The sequence below is a fragment of the Crotalus tigris genome, unplaced genomic scaffold (assembly GCF_016545835.1).
Source record: "Crotalus tigris isolate CLP2741 ecotype Arizona unplaced genomic scaffold, ASM1654583v1 scf7180000018016.4438896, whole genome shotgun sequence".
Classification (NCBI taxonomy): Eukaryota; Metazoa; Chordata; class Lepidosauria; order Squamata; family Viperidae; genus Crotalus; species Crotalus tigris.
This window is the reverse complement of record NW_024096778.1, coordinates 1,443,931-1,470,715: the sequence shown is the minus strand read 5'-3', so window position 1 is coordinate 1,470,715 and position 26,785 is coordinate 1,443,931. Positions and strand designations below refer to the sequence as shown.

At 35.2% G+C, this 26,785-nt stretch overlaps 1 protein-coding gene across 4 annotated transcripts in view; it reads left to right on the top strand.

The window, feature by feature from the left end:
• Positions 1-26,785, top strand: part of KCNQ5 (potassium voltage-gated channel subfamily Q member 5) — a 330,024-nt gene that overhangs the window by 218,461 nt on the left and 84,778 nt on the right. For all 4 annotated transcript variants that reach the window (XM_039346645.1, XM_039346644.1, XM_039346643.1 and 1 more), the window contains exon 3: positions 18,899-19,025. In XM_039346645.1, coding sequence (XP_039202579.1) covers positions 18,899-19,025 — 127 coding nt within the window. The remainder of the gene's footprint in view (positions 1-18,898; positions 19,026-26,785) is intronic.

Sequence of the window (26,785 nt, the reverse complement as noted above, 5' to 3'; positions counted from 1 at the left end):
TCATTTATGCTAAGACATTCATGTGAACTAGTCTACTTTGATTAGTTTAAGAAACTATGCTTAAAACAAACTTGGAATAACATGATACATGAACTAAGCCTACAGTATATAGGTTGTTAATCTCAAGTTAACTGAATGCTTAAAACTGAGCTTTTTATTTTAAAGAAAAAATAAATAAATCTCAGACAAAGATACCATCTCTAGGGGAAAAATAAGCCTCTGTGTCAACTTCTGAAATGAACCTGGCTGTAGCCATCTTTGTCATTCTAAGTTACCACAGGTTGGTGGGAAGGTGGGATGGAAAACGATAGCATTGCTAGACCAATCACAGAGTGGTCCCGTGGGAACCAAGGTCATTTCCACAGGAGCTGGAAAGTGGAGAGAAGAAGTTTCACAGAGCCCGCCAATTGCTTTTATTGGGTAGCGTGATCAATAGCATAGCAGAGGGGAGGGAATTGTTACATTTAGTTACATTGAATCCCGAAGGGGAATTTTAGAGTTAGTTCCACTTTTGACCGTACCGATATGACATATCCAATAAACATGTTCTTTGAGAAAACTTCAAGCCTAGGAGTCCTGATTTATTTGGTTTCGGAACCATGACACTCTGCTTGATTAATTTTTTTTTTTGTAAAAAAAAATTTTATTTTCAATTTTACATTACATCATAAAAAATACTTCAGATAAAGAGTAAAATAAATTTATACACATAACTTTCAGTATTGCTCACCCATTTCCCCCCAAACCGCATCCATCCTCTAACCTCTTCTCTCACTTCCCTCTTTCCCTCTTCTTCTTCACTTTCCCCCTCTCCTCCTTCTCCTCAACCTTCCTGCTTACTTCTCCCCTTCCTCCTATCTTCTCATTCCGGATGCAGGCCAGGAGAAATGCCCGAGCAATTCCTCTCTCCAAAATAAAACATAATATTATATACAATGAAACTATTTCTACTTATCTGAGCTATTTAACCTTCAAACCATCCCCCCCACCCCCACCCCGACTTCCCAGAGCCAAGTACAGGATTATACAAACATATTAAACATAATCTATTTAAGTTTACTAATTATACAATAACCAAAATCATACTAACCCTTAACTCTCTTCAAACTTTAACATCATAATTTTATAAACAAATCTATTACTCATAAAATAAATGAAACTTTGTAGTTCCATATTTCTTCTGAACATATTCTATCCATCTTCTCCCGTGATTAATTTTCTTGAAGATGTTGTTTGAAATAGCCACTTGAAGGCAAATAGCAGTAGTAATTTATTTTTATTTACACTATTACTATATCAATCCCCATCCATCCTACAACATACGGCACTTCACAGTAATTAAATAATAATAATATAACTATAAAAGAAACAGTTACAATGAAAGAATAAAATTAATAAACCCAGCCTGTAAAATAAAACAGTGGAAGCCCACATTTAAGATCTTAAACCATTGTTTAAAAATTCTGAACATAAATATGAGGGTTCATTTGGAAAAAATAGCCTTCTATTCTAAATTAACTTTAATAATCATTTAATTCTCAAGAAGGGGGGATTTTTAGTACTAAAAAGATTTCTTTAAAATACTTAGTTGGAATCTTATATTCTACTAAATTGTATGTTATAGTTTACAAGTAATAATGGCTAGGTTCAAAAAGCATAGTAACAAAACAGACTATATCATGGTTTTCTCACATATTGTTGCTTATAAACTATATTTCCATATTCTTTGGGAGGTTTTCCCTCTCTCTTGTTAAACTGTAGCTTGGTTTTTGTATTCACAATATCTTGTCAAATTATGAATGCATTTTTAAAAGCTAAACATATAAATGTTGCCAAATCAAAACTCTTTGTGATACAAAAAGAATGAAAATAGAGCTCAGTAGCCAAGGTTTCCTTAAAACAAAAAAGCATCAGACTTGTGTGTGCATTTTCTCTGATATTTATAAGTGTGTTCAGTATGTATTTTCTTGGTGGCAAATTATGAACCCTGAAATTCCCAATAGTTATACAGATGATAGATTGCATAAAGGTATTTGCAAGTTTATAAAAATATAGATTCTAAATATGTATACAAACACACACATACACACACACACACACACACACACACAGTACATCCATAAAGTAAATATTTTATTTGGTTCGTATGGTTTTAAAACTTTTGAATGTTTCATATACAGATTGATAGAGATAGATAGAGATATTTGTTTCATTACCAATTGTGAATATACCTCTTCTCACTTGAAAAGGCAAAGTGTGTGTATTCTGTTGACCTTTAGAGGAAAATCAATTATCTGGTGTCTATTAAACGGTAGCCACCTAATCTTTATATTTCAAATCTCCTGAAGTTCAGCATGATGTATCACTGAGCTTGCTAGATTGAAAAGAATGCCTTCTGCTGATAACTGCATTCATCAATTCATGTTTGCTAGAATTGGTGAAATTTTATTGGACATAATCATTGAAAACTTTACAGACCTTTGATACATTGGCAGAATTGCAGGAAACAACCTGGCTTTGATCCTTTCAATAATAGCAAATCAGTCATTCTTTGAGTGGACACAGGGGAGATTTATGGGACCAATTCTTACAATGTACTTCTTCTACAGTCAAGTATTTCGACCACGGTCAAGCACATGCTGTGGGAGGATTTCTTCAGTTTTAGCTTAGCAAGTTAAGTGAACACAGCCATTTTGGTTTGGGGTGGGTGGGAACCACTGATAGCTTAATGCACGGGTGTCAAACTCGCCACATCACGTGACATGTCACAACCTATCGTGACTCTTTTTGCATTGCCGACAATAGGGTGGGCGCGGCTTTGGTATGATGAAACTGGCCCGCGGGCTGGCAGTTTGACACTCCTGGCTTAATGTGTTCTGGGAATGGTATCATCTGCTTATTATTACAAAAACTGTGGTTAAGCTTAACATAGCTCATGAGCCAATGCAACAAATAAACTCCTTTGTTAACAAAAGGAGGATTATATAGTCAGAGGTGCTACCTTTGGTTAGCTTGATAGAAATAGGTTTTTTTTTAAAGAGACTATAAGTATGAATAATTTATGGGAAGAAAAAGTGGGTGATCACTTTCTTTGCCAAAAATTCTTCATTTCTAATGCTTCCCCACTTATCTAGTATGATAATCTCCATTCTGAATGACTAACAGATGAAACAGCTGAAATAAGCTAAAACAGAACAGCTTTATTCTGGACAGGGAAATGTGTTACCTGCCAAATAATATATACATCTTATCCTGTTTCTCTGACAAAGTGCTTAATAAGCTTTTTTTCAAGTACTTTGTCTGCTGCACCGTAGTTATCTCATGAACTTTTAATCATTTCAAGACAGTTTAAAGTAATTATAATATCTTAGAAGTTGTTTCCAATTCATTGCTTCTTATCTTGGCTGTTATTTGCATTTCTAACATATCCTATTGTGATGGCTCGGAGCAACTATCAATATTTTAAAATAAAAATATCCAGTTTTTCAACCTATCATTAGAAGTGGGGTGCAGGGAAAGGAATCACCTTTATCTTTCTCGGAATTGTGCCTTGATATTGCTAGCAAATAGGAACAGGCTGTCTAAAAGAGGGCTTACTAGTTTCCTCATAGTGATACACTCCATCAGAGAAGAGAAGGTTGGCATGGTATGGGTATGTTGATTGTAGAAGAAGTATAGAGGTCTCCAGGACAATGGAGATGCATCTGGAGGGAATGGCATTGTTAGAAGCCAACATCCTAGTTCTAGAAGCATAAAAACAGCTTTGTTTGGGTAATGTTTGTTTTTTATTTGTATATGTTGTTTTTTGTTTTTGTATTGTTTCTTATTTTTTGTAAAATTTATAAAACTTTTTAATAAAAAAAAAAACAGCTCTGAAATGCTGTATGAAGTTACCACAGGATTGTCAAGCTATGGTAAGCAGGAGCCTAAGAGTTCCAGGAAACATGGAATATGCAAACCTTAGACTGATGCAAATAAAAGTAAGTGTGTTACAGTTCTGATAGCTTTTATTAGAATGTTCCATCATCAGCTGAGACAGAACTAAGAGCCAGTAATTTAATCAAAGACTTGCAGAGTTCAAAGATAATTTCCCTTGCTTTATAAATTATGTCAGCACTGTAGACTGCTAACTTGAAGAAGCTGGAGACAGGATTGCCCAGAAGAGTCCAAGCTAGTCTATAGGTTAGATGCCAAAGCATTGCACAGAAGTGGATTTCTGGTTTGCCATCACAGCCGCCGCAGCGGCTGGAAGGCGAGCTTCGTCTTCCACATTTGGTTTCGCTCAGCTCCTGGAAAGGGTCACCCCTGTAGGGGTGACGAGCAAGGAGGGGACCCCGCTTGATCATGGGAGGGCAGCAGCCCTTCCTCTTGATCCGGGGCAGTCCTCCAAACCGACGGAGGAAAGACCAGCCATTGTAATATGGCTCGTCACTAGGCTGCAGATAGCCGAAGTCAAACTTGCCACCAAGCACTTCAAAAGCAACGTGGATGAAACTGGGTGAGATCCGATCTTCTCTTTACCCTAAGTACTTTCTTTTTCTGTAAAAGCTGCCTGAAGTATCTTTCCCCCTGTGAGGAGAGAGGGAAGGGAATTTCTATCCCATCCTCTAAGAATAGTGGAGACTGACTACCCAGGGGAATTAAAGCACTAAAAGAACAACTTTAATCTAATTGGATTTATATGTTCCTGAAACTTGAGGACCAAAATTTTTCCTATTTTTATTGGAGACTTTTGTTTATATCTACAAAAAAGAAATAAAATTGGAAAAAGGATTATAAAAAGTTTGAACTTAAAAAACTTTAAACAGCATCAGTGACATCTTGTGGTACAGTTTGGTATTACAATTTGTAATTTCCTAAAAGAGACTTGGCTAGAAGGCCAGACCTTAGATAAGTCTCTTCTGACCTTGGCACCACCTGTGAGAAACTCAGCTGTAAGAGAACAGCTGGGCAGCATAATTGGCCTACTTGAACTGTGAATATAAATCTTTACTGACTTTCAAAATTATATGTGGGGAATTGCTTTCCTTTCTCTTTATTTGAGGAATATTGGTTACTATATGAGATGATGAAATACCTTGGACTGTAAAATCTTGCTTGACAAACGATTTCTACTATAAAGACTATTTATAAACACGTAAAGAGGTGGATGAAGACCAGGAAAAGATCCTTTCCATGTTGAAAGCAATACATGAAACCATTCTTTCAGCGTGTGATAAAATAAGACTTAACATAAAAGATCAAGATGCCAGCTTAGATACACAAACCCAAACTTTGACTACAACTAAAGAACTAACAACGCAGAAGATAATAGAAGTGGAACAATCAAATATTAAGACAGAGGACTTAATTGACCAACAAATACAGTTAATGGAAAATCTAGAAAAGGGAGTGACAACACTGAAAATGGAAAAGACTTTCTATATAAATCAGAAGAAATTTGAGAAAGAACAGATTGAATGGAAGATAAACATATTAGGGCAATTATGGGGAATTGGAATAATAGGGAGACAACTTAATGGGCTAGTCCTTCCAAAAAAATGGCAATTAAATGGTCTCCTTTATTTCAAATAACATATATAATAATAGAGGGAGATCTATTTGACGATCTAAAAGCATTGATATGGAAGCCTAGTTGGCAAAGGAAGAAAGCCAGAATAAGACTGAAGAAAATTGGGGTTTTGATTTATTAGAGGGGATTTCATATTATTAATTAGAGGGTTAAAGGGAGAAGTTGAGATAAGGGGAATTCTGGTCATTAGATTTAAAATATTTGGAAATTAGTTGAAAATAAGGATTTTATCTCTTTAATATTTAAAAATTAGACCTAAAAAATAACAATTATTATGAATATATTTGATCTATTGAATAACCCAGGTAATATATATAATGGTTTTGATTTATTAAAGGGGATAAAGTATTATTAAATAGATGATTTAATATGGTGGGAAATCGATAACTTTTAGGAAATAGAACGAGATTATATTTAAATAGATAAAATGTGTATTTTGGATATTAGATTCTGTTATGAATTGAGATAAGGGAAATCTTGGTTACCTAAAGCCTGAAAATTATAAATATCAAAGGTTAAATTGGAATATTGATGGGAAACTAAAAATTGGGAAAAAATTAATAGAATATGGATTGTTTATGAAGATTGAATGTAAAAAATAATTAAGATATGTATAAGCTAAAATTTATTGATAAATGTAATAATGATGTTTTTACTGAGTTGACATAATAAGAACTGTATTAGCTTAAATACAAAACAGTAAATGTTAAGAGAAAAAGAGAGGAAATATTTGAGGTTGTAACTTGAGATTTGTACTAAAGGTTTTGTTATCGAACTATTGATTAACCCAGCCACCACGTTGCTTTTTAAATACTTAAATGGAAAATTGGAAATAAAAACTATAAAATGGAAAATAAACTATAAAAAAAAGAATTGCGCAGAAGTGTCTAATAGTCAATCTGAAAATCCAAACACAGAGCAAGGAGGCAAGAGGAATTTGGAGCAGGTTGGTGCAAGAACCCACATCTAGAACACATGCTTCCATAGCCAGAGTTCCTGTCTGTACGTAATTAGAGGTGTTAATGCCTCTTCAGAGAGGCAGAGAGACTATGGCAGTCAGGTAGCAGTAAGCATCAGTCCAACAGAGTCAAAACAAAGTAAAAAAGGAAGCAGCACTGGCAGCTGGAAAGGAGCTCTCACAGGACCTCGAAAGAAAATCAGGAAACCAGGAGAGGACAGCATTGCAACAATAACACTACACAAAGAGATTAAAAGAGGGGTGGCAGAAACCCCCAAGAAAAGCCAGGAGGACCAAGTGGCAGTTGTAATCCAACCATCCTGACAGTAGGTCTTTGCCAGGCTTAAGAAGTGAATGAGCAAGAGGAAGATAGCTGCTGTGTAGTAGACTAGAACTGGCATGCAAGAAATAGGAGGTGAAGGTAGGGGGACAGAGAGAACAGAGTATTATTGTATAGGAATTTTGAAGTGGCTATAAATACTATATAACCCTTTAAAGTAAGAAGTTGCCAAATGGAGAGAATATAGGATTCTTAGCTAAAGCATTATTGTAAGTAGGCTAAGAAGCAAATAATAATAATATTAAGGTGACCAACTTTTTTACAATGAAAAGGAGGACACAAATAAATTGAAGAAAAAAAATCGTAAAAACTGGCTCAGCCCATGGAAGGTCAATTGCCTGCCGTGCCCCCGCCCACAGCCGCCCCGCCAGCACCGCTGCCCTGCCATGTAGAGCGGGCCCCTCGGCTTCCAAAGCACCAGCCACGCCAGCACCACTGCCCACCCTGCGCAGCCCTGTGTAGAGAGGGCCCCGTGGCTCCCACAGCACGGTATCTTCGGAACTAACTAGGAGATGGTGTAGTTGGGTAGTAGGCAGGGGTGCTAAGTTCCTGCCAATTCGCCTTCGCTGCAGACAACTTGCATGTGCAAAGTTTGCCGGTTGGGTGTTTTGGCACGCTCAGCAGCAATTCCCATTGGCTTTCAAAAGCCAATAGGGGGAGTAGCACAGCTCATGCAAAAGTTGAAAAAAAAACCATCAAAAAAGGTGCCGGAACGCGGTTCTGAGCGTTCTATGAGGGAAAAAAAGCCCTGCAGATTAGTCTTCAAATATCGAAAAGAAGGACATGTAGGAGGACACTTTTCGAGAGAGGACAGAACTTAAAAGGAGGACGGTTGGTCACCTTAATAATATAATATAGAGAATAAAAGGGTAAGAGCAAAAGTAGAAGTATAGGATTGAGAAATAAAAAGCAGACAGTGAGCTGTAGAACAAAGGGTTATAATAATAGACCATAATTAAGAATGTAAGCTATCAAATAAAATCATAACAATTAGAAGAGAGAAGAAAGATACAACTGTTTAATTGCATTATGCAAAATTAACTTTCATTTTTATAACTTTTATGATTATACTACATTTTTCCCAAAAGGAATTGGTCTGAGTCCTACTTGCCCCTGAACTATCTCTGAACATATAACAATGTTCAAAAAAAAGAAATTCAGAATGCTTCTGAGACACTGGTAAGGCCCAGAAACACAGGCTTAAGTGGAAATTACCTGTTTTTATCTAACAGGGCCAAAATTCAGCTAAAATACTGTACCCAATCAAGTTTAGCAACTGACCATATTGTATTGTTTGTTTTCTTCCCTTATTATGGGAAAATAAAATCTAGAGCAACAAGGTCCCAAGTTGGGGTTCCCTGCCTAGAACATCATTCTTTTTTTAAGGAGATCCTGGCAGGGTGATTTCTGGTGCTTTCTCCCTTCTGGCTTCTTCCTGGCGGTGATTTCTAGGGCTTCCTCCCTCCTGGCTTCTTCCAACGGCCGAGACCATTGGCCTGTTTAGCAGCAATGATAATATTGTCACTTACACTATTTTCCAGAATAGCGTATCTCAAAAATCAGTAGCCTATAGCAGCTGAACCATTAAGATGCTCCATTTTGTAAAGGGGGATTGGCGTTACCAGAGTGGGAAATATACTACCAAGCATCAAGCTTAACTTGGCTAAAAGATTGGATGGATTTGAAAAATACTAGAGTTTTAACAATAGAAGGACATGACTTGCAAGCAGGGTGGCATGCATTCCTGTGGGACGAAAAACATAAAATACACAGATACTTTCAAAGACACATAGTTAGGAATACATTGCTACAGACCTGGGAAAAAATAAAACAAAAACATTATACAAGAATTCCAATGTGGTTATCCCCAACAGAAGCTCTGAAATACCCAAACCTATTGTATATAAATAAGATAATTAGATACAAGGAATTAGTAAATGAACAGGGAAATTTGAAAACAAAACAAGAATTGGAACAAGACATTGGCAGAGAGATTGATTGGTGGACATTTACACAAATTCAATCTAAATATAAAGAGGACAAAAAATTATATGAAATCCAAAAAGAGCCGCAAGAATTGGATAAAATTATACATGGAACAGAAATAAAATTAATTAGCAATTTATACAAATACCTATTGAGATATAAAATGGAAGACGAGGTTGTCAAAGACACAATGATTAGATGGGCAAAAAATTTCGGATATAATATAGAATTGGAGAAATGGGGAAAAATATGGGAAATAAATATAAATGGGCCCTCCAGCAGGATTCAAACATTGCATTGAGTTATGGTTTGTATGATGTTTAAATTCATCCAACTAATTTTGAAAAAGTCCAAGAAATTCTGATTCAAAAGGCAGAAAATCCAAATTGTGTCCCCTTCTGGTTATAAAAATATACCAAAAAATAATAATTTACTGCTCTTTAATTATACCCAGATTTGCTGCTGAAGGCAGCCTCATTATTCTGTTTAATTTTAGGGTCAGCCCTACACTAATTTCTTCTGTTGTCTGATTAAATAGATAATGCTAGGCTTTGAGGCATAAAAAAAGCTAGCAAAGTCAGTACAACAGAAGAGAAAATAAGATAAATAAGAAAAAAACTAAAATGCTCGTGAAGAATATGATTAGACCACAGAAAAATGAATTAGCTGATAGATTAGGCATTCAGTTTACAAAGAAAATAAGATACTTAGGGATACACTTAACAGTTAGGTGTGTAACAATTAAAAGAGACAATTATGATAAATTAATGGAACAGATTAAAATCGACCTGGATACCTGGACAAATCTCCAGCTCGCTTTCATGGATAGAATTGCCGTAATTAAAATGAATGTACTACCTAAAATATTATTTCTATTTCAATGCATACCAATTAGACTAGAAAAGGAATTCTTTCAAAAGTTCAATCAATCCATACTTAAATTCATTTGGCAAGGAAAAAAAGCAAGGATTAAATTAAAATTATTACAGGATGCTAAGGAAAGGGGGGGTCTTGGCCTCCCTGATCTGGAAAAATACTATCAATCTACAATTCTACTATGGGTGCGGGACTGGATGCGATTGGAAAATTGGGGATTATTAAAATTGGAAGGTCATGACATTCAGACTGGATGGCATGCCATGTTATGGGACGAGAAACATAAAGTTCACCAGTACTTCCGGAAGCATTACATCAGATGGGCATTAATAGATGTTTGGACCAAAATCCGGCAACAGAATTATAGGCAAGTTCCCAATTGGATCTCGACACTAGAAATGTATATACACCCAAGGTTCATTCAGTTGGGGAAAGTAATAACCTATAAAAACATATTAGATGAGAGAGGAGAATTAAAATCAAGGAAAAATCTTCAAGATGCAGGGATAGAATTAAAATGGTGGGCATATCTCCAACTATAAGCAAGATATAGGAAAGACAAAAAAGAGTGGGGTATAAAAATAGAACCGACAGAACTAGATAAAATATTATTAGGTCCAGAGGATAAAATGATTAAAAAATATATCACTTTCTCTTAGACCAGGCAATGTACGAAGAACAGGTCAAGGAGACTATGCTAATTTGGAGTAGAGATTTTGGTTTCAGTATTGACCTGCAGATTTGGCAAGAAGTGTGGGAAAGAAATAGGAAACTCACTCTAGCTACCTCGGACAAGGAAAATCTCTATAAGATGTTCTATAGATGGCACTTCCCACCCGCAGGGCTAGCTAAAATGGGTTCAAATATCTCACCTTTATGCTGGAAATGTAAAATAGCAATTGGATCATATTACCATATGTGGTGGGAATGCTCAAAGGCCCGTGAGTATTGGAATAGGATACGAAGTTGGCTGAAAGATATATTAATATTGGACTTAGAGTTAAAACCTGAACTCTTCTTGTTGGGTATAACTACAGAGAAATACAATAAGGGAACATTCTATTTGCTGTTACACATCTTGACTGCAGCTAGGCTTGCGTTTGTGCAAAAATGGAGGAGCAAAGAAATCCCCACAGAGGAAGAGTTACTATATAAAATATTAGCATGTGCGGAAATGGACAGGCTCACAATGGTATTGAAAGACAAATGTGGATCAGTTTATTTCGAAACCTGGGATAAATTTTATCGCTGGAGGGATTCGAGGAGGGCGGTTGGGATTAAAGGTTAGCGTTAAGATAGAAATATATGTTATTTTAGAATAAGTACTGTATATAAAACTTAGATGTTTAATTATAGATGAAGAATCGATTGTAAAATGTGGAACAACCTGATAAGAATGTATATACTGGAATGTCACGTTACATCCAATATTTTTTAATTGTATTATAAATAAAATTTTGAAAAAAAAATTATACCCAGATTTGCTGCTGAAGGCAGCCTCATTATTCTGTTTAATTTTAGGGTCAGCCCTACACTAATTTCTTCTGTTGTCTAATTAAATAGATAATGCTAGACTTTGAGGCATAAAAAAAGCTAGCGAAGTCAGTACAACAGAAGAGAAAATATGTTCATACTACCGTAAATGCCAGCGTATAAGACGACTTCCGCGAGCGCTGAAATCGGCGCCAAAGACGGGGGTCGTCTTATACGCCGAGTCGTCTTATACGCCGGAAATACTGGTAGTTTCCGGTGTATAAGACGACGTTCTAGGAATGCGGCCTGGCTATAAAGACGGGGGTCGTCTTATACGCCGGGTCGCCTTGTATGCCGGCATTTACGGTATATGCTATAACTTTTTAGAATCAAATCACATTTAATTCTGTGGAGAAATTCTGCTACAAGTTGTCCTGCTCTAATAGAAGGGTCAAGCTACATGTAATATGGGAGATTTGAAATTGGATTCTTATAGACTGATTGTTCAAATTAGTGACCTGTGCCACTATCTAAACATTTGTATTAAATTTTACCTTCATACGTGCACATAATGGTTCCCATGTTTCAGTCATGCAATTCATTTAAGCAGTGTTCGGTTTAGAACACTGAGTTGCTTCACCCACTGTGGTTTGTTTTAACTGGTTTGTTAAGTCATCCACAATAGTTTGATTCACAGATTGTAATGAGCTATATAAATCATGGTTTAAACATTACAATGGTTGGGATCACATTTCATACTAAACCAAAGTAAATTACTATATTATGACTTAATCAAATATATTATCTTTCTTTTTTAAAAAAACTTTTATTGATTTGTTTAATACAATTCAAAAGTACTTACTCAACAAACATGTTGCCAGAGTTTATCATTCACTAATACAAACTGAATTCCTAATCCTTTATTCTTTTCTCCAGCCACTGATAAAATAAGTCCCAAGTTTGAAAATATTGTTTCTTCTATTTCTTTCAACCTCAGAGTAAGTCTATCCATTTCTGCACAATCTAGTATTTTTTTAATTATTTTTTCCTCTGGTAGTATTTCTTCATTTTTCCAATATTGTGCAAATATGATTCTTGCCACTGTTATATCATGTAAAATCAAGTATATACTTTGCTTGTCAAGCTTTTCTGGCATTATACCTAATAAAATAAGTTCAGGTTTAAAATCTACATGTTTTCCCAACATCTTTTCTAGTCAAGTATGTATTTTTGTCCAATATCTCTTTGTTTTAAAACATGTCCACCATACAGGATAATAAGTACTTGACTTGTGATTACATTTCCAACACCTATCTGACATATTTTTAAACATTTTTGCTAGGCTTGCTGGTGGCAAGTGTCATCTATAAAACATTTTATATAAATTTTCTTTGTAAGAGATTGACATTGTCAATTTATAGTTTCTTTCCCATAAATTTTGCCATTTCTCTAAATGTATATTATATCCAAAGTTCTTTGCCCTTGAATCATTGTTTCTTTTACTTGTTCATTTTCCATTTTCAAATTCAATAAAAACTTATATATTTTTTAATTAATTTCTCATCAGAGATTAATAATATCTGATCAAACAAAGTATGCTCTTTATAAAATCCATATAGTTTAACATCTTTGTCATATCTCACTTGCATTTATAAATATGCCCACCATGATAGATCAATATCCTGATCTCTTGTTTAGATTTTAAATTCCCTTCAGAGTTTTTAGAATATCTTTATATGTCCATATTTTCTCAACACTGACTAAATTTGGATATACAAATTCTTCCATTGTTGAAAGCCATCCTGGAATTTTCAAGTATAGTTTACATTTTATTTTTTTGCATGTTAGTAATAATGCATTTCTAATATAGTGGTTTTGAAAATATCTATGAATTTTATTTTTCCCAACCGAGTTGTAAGTCATATCCCTCCAAATACAACAACCTTTTATTTATAAGAGTTATCCATTCTTTTACCCATGTTAGTACTGATGCTTGAAATATAAAATCCACTCTGGCAAGCCCAAACCTCCATTTTGCTTAGCTTCTTGTAACATTTTCAATTTAATTCTAGCTTTCTTTCCTTGCCAATACATTTTAAAATTAGAGAATTTAAGTCTTCAAATAATTTTTTCTCCAGTTTTATAGGTATCATTTGAAATAGAAACAATATGTTTTGGTGATATGTTCAACAGTTGCAAGTTTTTCCATTTTTCCAAGTCAAATTTTATTTGATTCAGTAGTTTTATAGAGTTATCTTCCTTTATCGTTGAACATCTTGCTGTCAGGTATATACCCAAATATTTAATCTTTTTAACTATTTGTAATTCTATTTTTTCTGACTTTTTTTGTTTCTCTGTAAGATTTTTAACTATCACTTTCATTTTTTCTCTGTTTATCTTTATCTCTCCAAACTGTTCTATCTTTTCCAATAATTTAGGAATCATCTATAAGGTTCCTCTAGGATGAATACCAAGTCATCTGCAAATGCCTGCAATTTATAAGTTTCACCTTTTATTTCTAGTCCTTTAATTTCTGGATCTTGTCTAATATTTCTATTTAAAACTTCCAAAGTTAAAATAAATAACAATGGAGATAGTGGACATCCTTGTCTTCTGCCTTTTCTTATATTGAAATTCTCTGTATAATCTCCATTTACAATCACTTTTGCTGTTTGTTTGTGATATATTGTTGTAATCATATTTATAAAATTTTGTCCAAAGTCCATTGTTTTTAGTTGTTGAGTCATAAATTTGCAGGAAACATTATCAAATGCCTTTTGAGCATCTAGAAATACTAATGCCAATTGTTTCCCTGGATGCATTTCATAATATTCCAATGTGTCCATTACAACTCTTAAATTATTTTATATTTGTCTCTTTGGTAGAAATCCATTTTGAACTGGATGTATAAATTCAGTTAGAAATCTTTTCAGTCTCTCCGCTATTATTGAAGTAAAGATTTTATAGTCCACATTTAGTAATGATATCGATCTGTAATTTTTTATCTGTGTCAGGTCTGAGTCCTCTTTTGGTATCAAAGTCAGTGCTTTTTTTCTAAAAAAAAAAAAAAAAAAAAGGTTCCGGAACTCACACACGTCATAAAACCTGCCTTGCCTACCCTATAAGAGTCCATCCAAAAAAGGTGCCGGAACTCCGTTCTGGGCGTTCTATGAGAAAAAAAGCCCTGATCAAAGTAATATTTGCTTCTGTCCATGTGTTTGGGAGTTTAGCCTCGAATAGAAATTCATTACACACATCTTTCAATGGTACACTTAATATATCTTGTAGACATTTGTATAACTCTGCCGGGAGCCCATCTGGTCCCAGTGGGTTTTTTTGTTTGTTTGTTTATCTTCTTATAGCCTCTGTCATTTCCATTATTGTTATTTTCTCATTTAACATAGTTTTAAAGTTTTCTGGAATTTTGGTAAATTATTTCCATATATTGAATCTTTTTCTCGCATTAAATTTCTTCTATATCATACAGTTTCTCATAATATTATCTTTCTTAATAGCAAATGTAAATGCTCTAATAAAGCCAAATAAATAACTATAGCCAGAAGAGGGTCTCTTTGTTCTTAAGCTTGCAGTTATCAGTTCTGCTTACATAACTCTACTTTAGCACAAGTTTGAATCTCTGTGAAATTCCACCAACCCAATAACTCATTTTAATGAACTGGGCTCATGCAATCAGCTAAGCAAACCCACTCTAGGTACAATATAGTTTAGTGCAGGAGTCCGCAGTTTCTCTCAGCCCAGAGGAACCCTACACCAAGGATTTGGGGCTTTTAAGTATGAAATTTTTAAGCTAGAGATTCTTAAACTTTGGTGCTGAGATCCTCTAAAATGACAAATTAATTTCTGTGACATCCTTTGATCCCTCATAAAAGTATATTGATGAAGTCTAAGTGTCCAACCAAAGCATGCTGTCTTTATCAGGAGCTTACCAAAGTGGTGAGTTTGGTGCGCCACACATTATTTCTAGCTCTGAGGATAACTTCCAGGTCTTCATCACTCTTTGCTATCATCCAGCCATCACCTGAGCCGCAGTTTCCTTTTTTGATTACACCAAGAGTCAGATCTGTGTGGATATAGTGCTCCCTGCCTGCTGCTATTAACTACCCAGAGCTGGAAGTGTTGATTTCACACCTTGGCTGCATTGGCACCATCTGTCAACCCCCCCCCCTCCTTTGAGTTTAGCATGCCAGGAAAGCCCAGCCAATATACTTGATTCCCATCCTAAATGCAATCTCTGGAGCAAGTGGGAGCAAGTTGTTCAACATCACCCTCTCCTTTCCATTGTCTCTGCAGCAGAGTCCTGCCTTCGCTTAAAATCAGACCTCCAGAGAAATTGTTTCCTGCTCATTTGTCTTTCAGATATTCTGGTTACTCAGAATTTTTTGATTCTCTCTCAAATTTGCTTACAAATCCCTGGGGTCTTAATTCAGAATTTGAGAGTACTTGCTTTATGTTTGTATAAGATTTAAAACACACGTTCTTAACATTCTAACTTGTGAAAATGTAGCTGAGGGCTACAAAACACCTGGATGATTCACATTCTTCCTGAGGGCTCTAATGCATTCAGTTAAATAAACAGTAAAAACCATTTCAAGTTTTTTTTTTAAATGTTTTGGGAATAAGTCCTTGAATATTCCAGAGAAAATTCTTGATTGTAGATATAAATATATCAATTATTTATCTGCTTATCCCAATTAACAGTATATAAATAGATGGTTTAAAATTCCAATGATCTTATGGGGAAGAGAGGCTCCACCGACAGTAGGGCAGTGTAATCTTTATGAACCCTGGTATCTAGGTTTGGTCCACGACCACATCAGTAATAAATAACATAGAAGCAATAACTGTAGAGCTGAGCAACTGTACGGTCACTTCAGTGTATAAATTGCCATTAATTCAAATCAAGGGTGATGAATTAAATACATTTAATAAGGATAAAATAAATTTTGTTACTGGAGACTTTAACAGTCACAGCAACATCTGGTGGTATCCTAGTGACTACAGAAATGGAGAGCTCTTTTACATGACAACAAATCACCAGCATTATTTAATAGTGGAAGATAGCACAGGGGATATAACCTGGATTTGATATTCATGAGCGTTCGTATAATCCACCAGTGTGTTAAAATAGTTTACCCACCTATTCCAAATTCCCAGCACCAGCCAATTATGTGCCAGGTTACCGCTGTAGTTTAACCTCACAGTAACCCTTTTAGATGTAATTATAACTTTTAAAAAGCCAAACTCACCTAAATTTCAGAGACCATTGGACAGTGCTGTTAATTGATACCTAAACCAAGCTATTATAACAAATTTGTGAAGGCTGTTAAAAAGTGCTCCTGGCTATCAATTCCACGGGGCTGTAAAATCAATTATATCCAAGGCCTTACAGCAGAAACAAAGGACAAATTGCAGAAGTATCTCACTCTTTTTGAGGTTGATCCTAAGGCAGAAGACATAGTGAGTACAGGCCAGCAGTTAATTATTTCTGTAGCTGAAGCTAAGAGAAAAATCTGGATTAAAACAATAGCAGAATTGGGCATGAGTGTAAGTAGCCACAAGGCATGGAGATAGTTGAGTCACCCCTCAACTCACTCTAGAGATTATACCAATGTGACAGCAGACCAAATAGCCAGTCAGCTTCTTAAGAATGGCAATCCAAATCAAAGGCCATCAAAACACAAGATTAAGATCAACGGAACTGAGGAGGATAAAACAACTAATTTATTGAGAGAGATTATAAGGGAGAGTAAGCCACAGAAAGCTGGCTGGCTTGGATGACTTTCTTTTTGAACAGATAAAGCAATTTGGACCAATAGCAAGGCAGTGGCTACTAGAAATGTTTAATGAATGCTTGGAGCAATGTAAGATTCCTGGTGGTTTGACGAAAGGCTAAAGTTCTAGCAGTTTAAAAAAAAGGTAAACTGGCCAATAATCCTAAGAACTACTGTCCAATTTCACTCTTGTGCCATACCTACAAAATCTTTGAAAGAATGATATAAAATCGCCTCACTGTAGATATAGAATAGGGGTCTTCAAACTTGGCCCTTTTGTGACTTGTCACAAAAGGGCCAAGTTTGAAGACCCTGATGTAGAACCTCTTCTCATACCACAACAAACTGGATTTTGCCTCCCAAAAAGTTGCACCGCATAGATCCAGTACATCAAAGAAGGATTCCAAAAGGGCAATGTAATAAGAACTGTATTCATAGATCTCATGGCTGCATATGATACTATCAGTTTTAGGAGACTGAAGCAGATATTATGAAAGACTTTAAACTTATAAATATCATCAGGAATCTGCTTCAGAACCTTGTGTTTTTGGTGGAGTTTCAGGGAAGGGGAAGTAGATGGAGGAACCAAAGGAACTGCTTACTACAGGGTAATGTATTGACTCCAACTCTTTAATGTTTACACCAGTGATCAGCCATTCCCTGAAGGTACCAACAACTATACCTATGCTGACAATCGAGCAATGGCTATACTGGGAAAAACATTTGAGAAGGTTGAACAGTGTTTAACTGAAGCCGTGGTGGAGCTGGATTGATTCTATTGTGATAATCAATTAAGGCCAAATCCAGCAAAAACTCAGGGATGGGCTTTCCATTTTCACAATAGGCAAGCTGCTAGTAAGCTGCACATTATATAGAAAGGGGCATTATTGGAGCATTGCTACAGACCTAAATATTTAGGGGTCATTCTAGATAAGCCCTAACCTATAAGCAGCACTAAAATGAAGGTCAGTGGATGAAATAACATCCTTAGGAAATTTATGAGCTCTACCTTGGTGCCAAACCAAGAATCCCTAAGAGGACAGCTTTAGCTCTTTGCTACTCATCAGGTGAATATGCCTGCCTGGTCTAGTATGAATCAGCACATGCTGGTTTATGTTGTTCTGAATGAAGCTAGCAAAATTATTACCAGATGCCTTAAAATGGCTACCATCTAACCATCATTGCCTTGCCTATTGTTTGTAGAAAAGCAGCAGTATACAGAGAGGCTCAAACCATGAGTATCTAGACAACACCCTCTCTGTGGCCTTCAACCAGTTCAGCAGAGATTAAAATCTAGGTAAAGTTACCTTAGGTCCATGGAAGACTTTGAAGAATTTAAAAGCAGAGAGGATCTATGGAAAACTACAAAGAACCAACACTGGGTGGAACCAGTGGAGGAACTGGCACCTGGGTCTGGTGAAAGTTGGGAAGTATGAAAATTGTTGAATAAATTGAGCATGGCTACAATAAGACCCAGAGGCACATTGAACAAATGGGGCTATCCAGTGGCCTCTGCCCTTTGCAATTGCAGTGACATGTAGATGACAACAACACATATGTATACCTGTCCTTTGTGTCCTGATCAGTGCACATTTGGGGACCTCATGGCAGCATGACAAAACACAATGAATTTTGCTAGTCTCTGGGCAAGATCTGTTTAACTTGTACATATTTTAATCTTGTATTTTATGTTGTATGTTGTGTACTATGCCTTATTTTAATTATGATGCTTATAACACAAATAAGGAAACAAATGGGGAAGGATAAATGTTGTAAAAATAAATATTCTTTCAAGATTGTTAAATACTACGGGTATTTGACAGTATCCCATATTAATTTCCTTGTTTCTGTTCTCTTGGCTGACTTCACTAGTTGTCTCTTTTTTTTATGTTTCCTCCTAGGAATCAGTGATGATTGTTGTCTTTGGTTTGGAATTTATCATACGCATCTGGTCTGCTGGCTGCTGTTGTAGATACCGTGGATGGCAAGGAAGATTGCGATTTGCAAGGAAACCTTTCTGTGTAATAGGTGAGTTGTTCAGGTATGAATAATTTCATCTGAAAAACAGTACCGTTATAGAAAAAGAGCCAGTTTGGTGTAGTGGTTAATCCATCAGAGTAGAAATTGTGAAACCATGAGTTCTACTCCCAGCTTAGGCACAAAGCCAGCTGAATGACCCGAGTCACTCTCTCTCAGCCCTAGAAAGAAGACAAGGGCAAACCACTTCTGAAAATCTTACTAAGAAAACTGCAGAGGCTAATCCAGACAATTTAAAGGAGTCAAGACTGTCTCAAAGGCATCAAAATATAAGTTACTGAAACACAGAATTTTCTTTGCTATTATTATGAATCGAATTATAGTTTACATTTGGCTGATTCCATTTTGAGAAAAAGATTTTGCTAGTGGTATTGCCAAGAGACTGAGGAACTTTTCCTTACAATATAAGGAAGTTCATACCTAATCCATATTTTTCCTGCCTAAGTTATTAACTAATTAACTAATTATCATAGGAAAAATAACCTACTATAAAGAATGAGCTGAAATTAATTCATATATAAATAAAATTAAAAGATTTCATATTACCAGGAAATCATTTAATTGAAAATGGAGCATAACAGAATTTGGTACTGCCAAGAACATAGAGTGAAACTTATCTACCAGAAATAGTCCACAAAGTCCACAAAAAGGTGCAATATATCTATTTCTAATACTTCTGTAAAAAAAGGCAATAAAAGGATTCCATTGCATGTGGCATGTATGGGAGTAATAAACTGTTATAAGCAGTGCTTTTTTTGTAAAAAAAAAAAAAAAAAAAAAAGTGCCGGAACTCACACATGTCATACAACCCGCCTTACCTACCCTACAAGGTTCCATCCAAAAAAGGTGCCGGAACTCCGTTCTGGATATTCTATGACAAAAAGAGCCCTGATTATAAGGGATTCTTTTAATTTTCCTTCCCATACATCTCATATTTTATTTCTAAATTTGATGAAGTTTTGAAACTTCACCTCTGGTTGATATTTTCCTAGATGAACTTAATTGCTAAAAAAACACTAGGGATCTAGAGTTTTCCTTATACTGTATATTAATCTTTGGTTCATTTTTTTGCCCTATTTGAATTATGAATTGTTTAATCAATTCTCCTCAGTGTGATTGCTGTCAAGGAATATATATATAATCACAATTATATATTAGAATTATCATAATTAACCCTTAATTTACAGGAATTTATGCTAGTGAAAAAGTATACAGTAGTATTATTTATTATATGACCCTCTCATCTTTCTTCAGAAGTTCAGGGTGGCATATACTTGGAACTCCCTCTTCTGTTTCCCCTTAACTACCCCTAGAAAATAGGTTGAGTTAAAAGAAAGTAATTAGTGCCAAGGTTTCTAATGAGCTTACATGACTCACATTGGATTTAAAACTGGTCTTTGCAGTGGAAAACTACAAAGTCTTTATAATCACTTACTCCTACCCCACAATGGTTGTACTTTAATGTGGTATTAAAATGGATAAATAGAAGATGGTTAAGGAACCAGATATGTCCTCATTTTTTTCCATATATAAATTTATAAAAGAAATTGGAAATATGAATCAGTTGCCTTTCTTGGAAAAAACTAAAAGGAGAGAACTCACAAGAAAAGAACGGCACCCTTTTAGCTACTGGTCAATGTCCAGCTCCACTGTTTCTGAAATAAAAATCCTATAAATACCACTATGAAATGGAAGAGGCTATCTCCTACTTCACTATCAAGTGATATATAATAATTTGATTGTTGTGAGCTGCCCAGAATCGTTGAGAGTTGGGCAGCATACAGGTTTACTATTGTATCTTGGCATCTTCCCTCCATGTATAAATTTATCCAGCATACATATCCATTTCTTATTGTGACCCTAGATGGTAATAGAAAAAGAAAAAAAATCTAGGCCATGACATCACTTTTATAGTACCCAATCTTGATAATAAAGTAATACATGGTGCTTTTCATTATTGTAATATCTCCATTAGTCATTTAATTGTTGGATTTCCATTCTATGGATGAAGTATTTTATATCGTTAGTCATTTGAATTTCCAAGTAGTTAACACTTGAAAACTGTAATGCAAAGCCAGATAATTTGTGCATAGTTAATGGAGCAGCTAGAACAGTACAAAGGAATGAGGTCCGATTTTCCACAATTTATTTTTAGCTCTGTAAACTTTCAAAAAGAGGGTGGAAACCCTAATCTTTCAAATCTATTGCATTCTTTAAGAAGATTAGATAAAAATATATCAATCACAGATTATTAGTGTGGATTTTATGATCAATTGCTGTTCTTTTAATCTGGATTCTTTCTGAATATCCTAGATAATGGCTATAATGAGATTGCAACAACATTGGAAAAGAGTAGACAGTCATGATATGTCACTCTTTTATATCATCACATTTAGCATTATAATTATTAATGTGGGATAATGCTTCTGCTACTGGTAAATTAATACCTTAAAACCACCCGCAAAATATGATCTTGTTAATAGTTTGATTAGACATAACCAATTAAAAATCTTCATTGAACCTAGCAAAATAGTTGTTGAGAAGCTTTTCATGTTAAATACTGTACTGAGTATTAATTAGGAATGAAGCACATTTAATCAAATGAAATCAGGCCACTTACGGAGGGATACTTTTCTGAATCATTAACTAAGAAAAAGGGAGCATATTTTGAGCAGGACAAACGATGTAGTGTTTCTGATCTTAAAAGCTACAAGAACAATTCTCTTCCACTTATTTACAGTGGAAGTTACAATCTTCATTTGTCTGTATTTTCCTGTTTTTCTCGTTATCAGCCTGCTTATCCTTTTCACTTTCTTTTTTTCATGAAGCTAATTATGTTTTTATTGTTTTGTTTTTAACCTCTCAATTCCTTCTGTTCTATTTGTCAGATTCACAGGAGTCTGCAATTTTCTTTTACTCATATAGTGTTTTACCAGGTTGTTTCTCTGTATTACGCTCCATCCACCTTGCCAATATTCTCTCATGTGGCCTTCAGACTTGTAGTTATACAGCAGAACACTTTCCAACTTTCTCATTTCAGTTCAGGTTCAGTTTCCATAGATTATTCATTCCAGTCACCCTTCTGAAATGTTATTTACCCATAATTTTTTGCTATTATTTCTTTTCTTTCTTCTTCTAAGGCTATCACATGTTCTCCTGTTTTAAAAAAATTGGTCTGTCTACATTCCCTTTTATAAAGAATTCAGTTTATTACAATTTTCTTTTCTCCCATGCTATTACTGAATCGTGTGTTTCCTTGTCAACTTTCCAAAACCAATTTAGATTACATTTTTAAATTCATTGATTAGCTCAGCGTACATGCATCTTTGTGCATATTTTGTCCTGCTAAGTATTTCCTGGCCTTTTTTGCTCCTTTTTTTTTTTAACTAGGCCCAATATTTGGTTTTTGTTTCTGGAATTCTAATTTTATTGTTATAAAATTAGAATTACATTACTGTAAAAATTACATTACTATTGATATTAGAAAAATTTAATTTCCCTATCAATTTTGGCTTTTAAACAATATTTTAAAAAGTTTTGTTTGTTCGTTTGTTCTGGTGCTCACCCAGAAATTAATTCTCCCTTTCTATTTCTTTTGTAAGTTAAAATTATTAAGACTATATACAGTATATAATAGTTTATTTGGTCAATGACCAGCAAAAGTAACAAAAAATACAGTGCCAAAGTAAAATGAAACAGATGACTTAAATGAGATAAGTCTGTGGGCAAGACATGTCTTATTCAATAGGACATTGTTTTGAATACTTTTAATGATATTTTATTATTGCTGAGAAGATTGGGCCAGGTTCTTTAGAATGCCATCCCACTTTGCTGGCCAGAGATCACATCTACTTCGTCACTGATTTTTAGGTTAGCCATGAATAAAACAGGTAAATCTGGGATGCTACCAAGCAAGGGTTTTATTTTGCAGTGGCTATACTGCAAATGTGAAATTTTTAAGTAGGTCCAAGGATTCTTGCCCTTCTCTTGTGGTATTTATTTTTCGCCACCATTCTATCTTTTGTTTAATCAAAGAAAATTTGGGGGAAGAGACACACAATATATAAGGCCACATTTGGAATACTGCATCCAGTTTGGTCACCAGGATGTAAAAAAGATGTTGAGACTCTAGAAAGAATACAAAGAGCAACTAAGATGATTAGGGGACTGGAGGCTAAAATATATATAAAAAACAGTTGCTGGAATTGGGTATGTCTAGTTTAATGAAGAGAAGGACGAGGGGGGACATGATAGCAGTATTCCAATATCTCAGGGGCTGCCACAAAGAAGAGGGAGTCAAGCTGTTCTCCAAAGCTTCTGAAGGCAGGACAAGAAGCTACGGATGGAAACTAACCAAAGAGAGAAGCAACCTACAACTAAGAAGAAATTTACTGACAGTTAGAACAATTTATCAGTGGAACAACCTGCCTGTGAATGCTCCAACACTGGAAGTTTTTTTTTTTAATTGAAAATTTTTAGATTTTACAAAACAATACAATTCCCTTCCCCGAACCCCCTCAAGCCTCCCCTACCCTCCCCCGACCTTCCCAGAGCTGAATACAGGCTTAATTAAATTTTTTCAAAAAGTCTTAAAACAGATATAAACCATAAACAAGTCTAAATACATTAATTAAACAAATTGTAAAATAGTTAACAATAATATATGTATAAAAAGACAAAAATACAAGGAAATACAAGAAAATAGGAAGAAAGAAAGAGAAAGGAAATAAAAAGAAAAAAAAAGTCTATAAAGTCTATAAAATATCTTAAGTTTTAGATATAAGTTATTGAAAAGCTAAATAATATTTTTATATCCAACTTATATTGTATAAAGTCTATCCATTTTTTCCATACCAAAAAATACTTCTCTTGCGATTGGTCTTTCAAGAAAGCCGAAATCTTTGCCATTTCCGCCAAATAAGAAACTTTAAAAAACCACTCTTGCAAGGTAGGCAAAGATTCCTTCTTCCAACATTGCCCTACTAACAACCTTGCCGCTGTAATTAAATTTAACATCAATGTAGTCTCTTTAGTATCACAATCAGAAACAATACCTAACAAAAACAATTGTGGGGTAAATTTTACCCTTCTTCTAAAAATTCTTTGGATATTCCACCATATCTTAATCCAAAAAGCTTTTATATTTTTACATGACCACCAAATATGATAATAAGTAGCATCCAAATATCCACATCTCCAACATTTAGGCTGTAAGTCAGGATACATACGAGACATTTTTTCTGGATCAAGGTGCCATCTATAAAACATTTTGTAAAATGAATAAATAATATTTTCTTGTGTTAAATCTTCCAAGGATTTTAATTGCCAATTTCCATCCCATCTAAGTAGTTGTGCATAAGAAACACTATCCATCTTGACTCTTCTCCTTATCCCTTCTATCGCATGCCCCGGTATAGCCCATAGTGGAATTTTAAAATCACTTCTATAATATTTCCTCCAAACCCGAAGTAAAGAAATCCTTATAATATGAGATTTGAAAACCCTATCAACCTTTTTATTAAAAATTAAATAGGCATGCCATCCAAAAAGTAAATCCCAACCCTCCAAGAGGAGTATTTCTGCATTTGTTAAATTAACCCAATCACTTATTAATGTTAAAACCACAGCATAACACTGGAAGTTTTTAAGAAGAGACTGGACAGCCATTTGTCTGAAGTGGTATAGGCTTTCCTGCCTGAGCAGGGGGTTGGACTAAATGACCTCTAAGGTCCCTTCCAACTATTATTATTATTATTATTACCGATCATCGCACAGTCAGCCAGATGTTCAGACTGGATTTGGCATTTTGTCTACTTATCGAGTCCTTACTCAGGACCTGGGATAGGCAGATGTGGATGTTTGATGGTATTACAGATATCGTCGCAGGATGGAAGCAGTTCCTAGTAAGGCCGCCTTTTGCAATTGACTAATAGCGAATTTGTCAATGCCAATGGTGTTCAAGTGGTGCTCCAGTTGTTTTGGGATTGCACCCAAGGAGCCTATGACTATTGGTACTACCCTTGCTTGCTTTTGCCACAGTCTTTCTATTTCTATTTGTAGGTCTTTGTATTTTGTTATCTTCTCCAGTTCTTTTTCTTCTATTCTGCTATCTCCAGGCACTGCCACGTCCACTATCCAGACTTTTTTGTCTTTCTTATCGACAATTGTTAAGTCTGGGGTGTTATGTTGCAGGTGCTTGTCTGTTTGAATTCTGAAGTCCCAGAGCAGTTTAATTTTATCATTTTCTATGACTTTCTCTATTTTATGATCCCACCAGTTTTTGCTTACAGGCAAATGATATTTTTTGCAGATCTTCCAATGCACCATTGTTGCTACTTTGTCATGCCGCTGCTTGTAGTCAGTCTGTGCAATCTTCTTGCAACAGCTTACCAAGTGGTCCACTGTTTCTTCAGCTTCTTTGCATAGGCGGCACTTACTGTCTGTTGCTGTCTTCTCAATTTTGACTTTATATGCATTTGTCCTTAAGGCTTGGTCTTGTGCAGCCAGAATTAGTCCCTCGGTCTCTTTCTTCAATTTTCCTGCTCTTAGCCATTGCCAGGTCTTGTTATTATCTGCTTTCCCAGCTATTTTTTTTTCATGTATTGGCCATGTAGTGCTTTGTCTTCCCATGCCTCTATTCTGTTCTTCATTTGGTCTTTCTTGTAGGCCAGTTTGGTCTCTCCAGTAGTTAGTAAGCCTTCCTGATATACTAATTTCAGTGCATCTTCATCATTGTTCTTCAGATATTCTTCCAAAGCCATTTTTTCTTCTTCAACCATCTGATGTACTTGTAGCATTCCACGCCCACCTATTTGCCTTGGTAGATAAAGTCTATCAATGTCACTGCGTGGATGAAGGGCATGATTCATTGTCATTATTTTTCTGGTCTGCCTATCCATTGCTTTTAGTTCTGCTTGAGTCCAGTCCACTATTCCAGCTGTGTACCTAATGACTGGGATTGCCCAGGTGTTGATTGCCTTTATGGTATTTCCTCCATTGAGTTTGGACTTTAAGATCTTCTTCACTCTCTTGATGTATTCACCTCTAATCTTTTTCTTGACTTCAGTGTGCTTGATGTTGTCAGCTTGAAGGATACCCAAGTATTTGTAGTACTCTTCCTCATCCAGACTCTTAATGTTATTTTCGTGGGGCATCTTGATTCCTTCAGTTTTCACTATTTTTCCTTGTTTGATAGTAAGTGTGGCACATTTGTCCAAGCCAAACTCCATTACAATATCTTGGCTATATATACGGACAGTGTTGAGCAGCGATTCTATTTCAGATGATGTTTTTCCATCAGATCATCCATGTAAAGGAGGTGGGATAGTCTGGCAGATGTTTTTGATGTTTGATAGCCATGTCCTGAGTTATTCAGTATTGTTGACAGAGGAAACAGTGCAATAACAAATAGTAATGGTGATAATGAATCTCCTTGAAATATTATTATTATTATTACTACTACTACTATTACTATTTTGATATATCAACATTTTGCTTTAACCCCATCCCCTCTAGAGGAATCTCTGTCTATATTAATTGTGGGAAGAATATTCAAGGCAATTTTATCTCAGGTGTTTATTTTGATGTAGCTTAGATTCATGACTTTGAGGCATTATTCAGGTAAACTATTTTAAGATTGTACAACATAATAATCATTTCCTATGAGATATACATTTTTCTTTTATCCAACACTAAACTTTGGTCTTTAATCATCATTTAAAATTGAAATCAATCCTCTTTATCTTAGACAT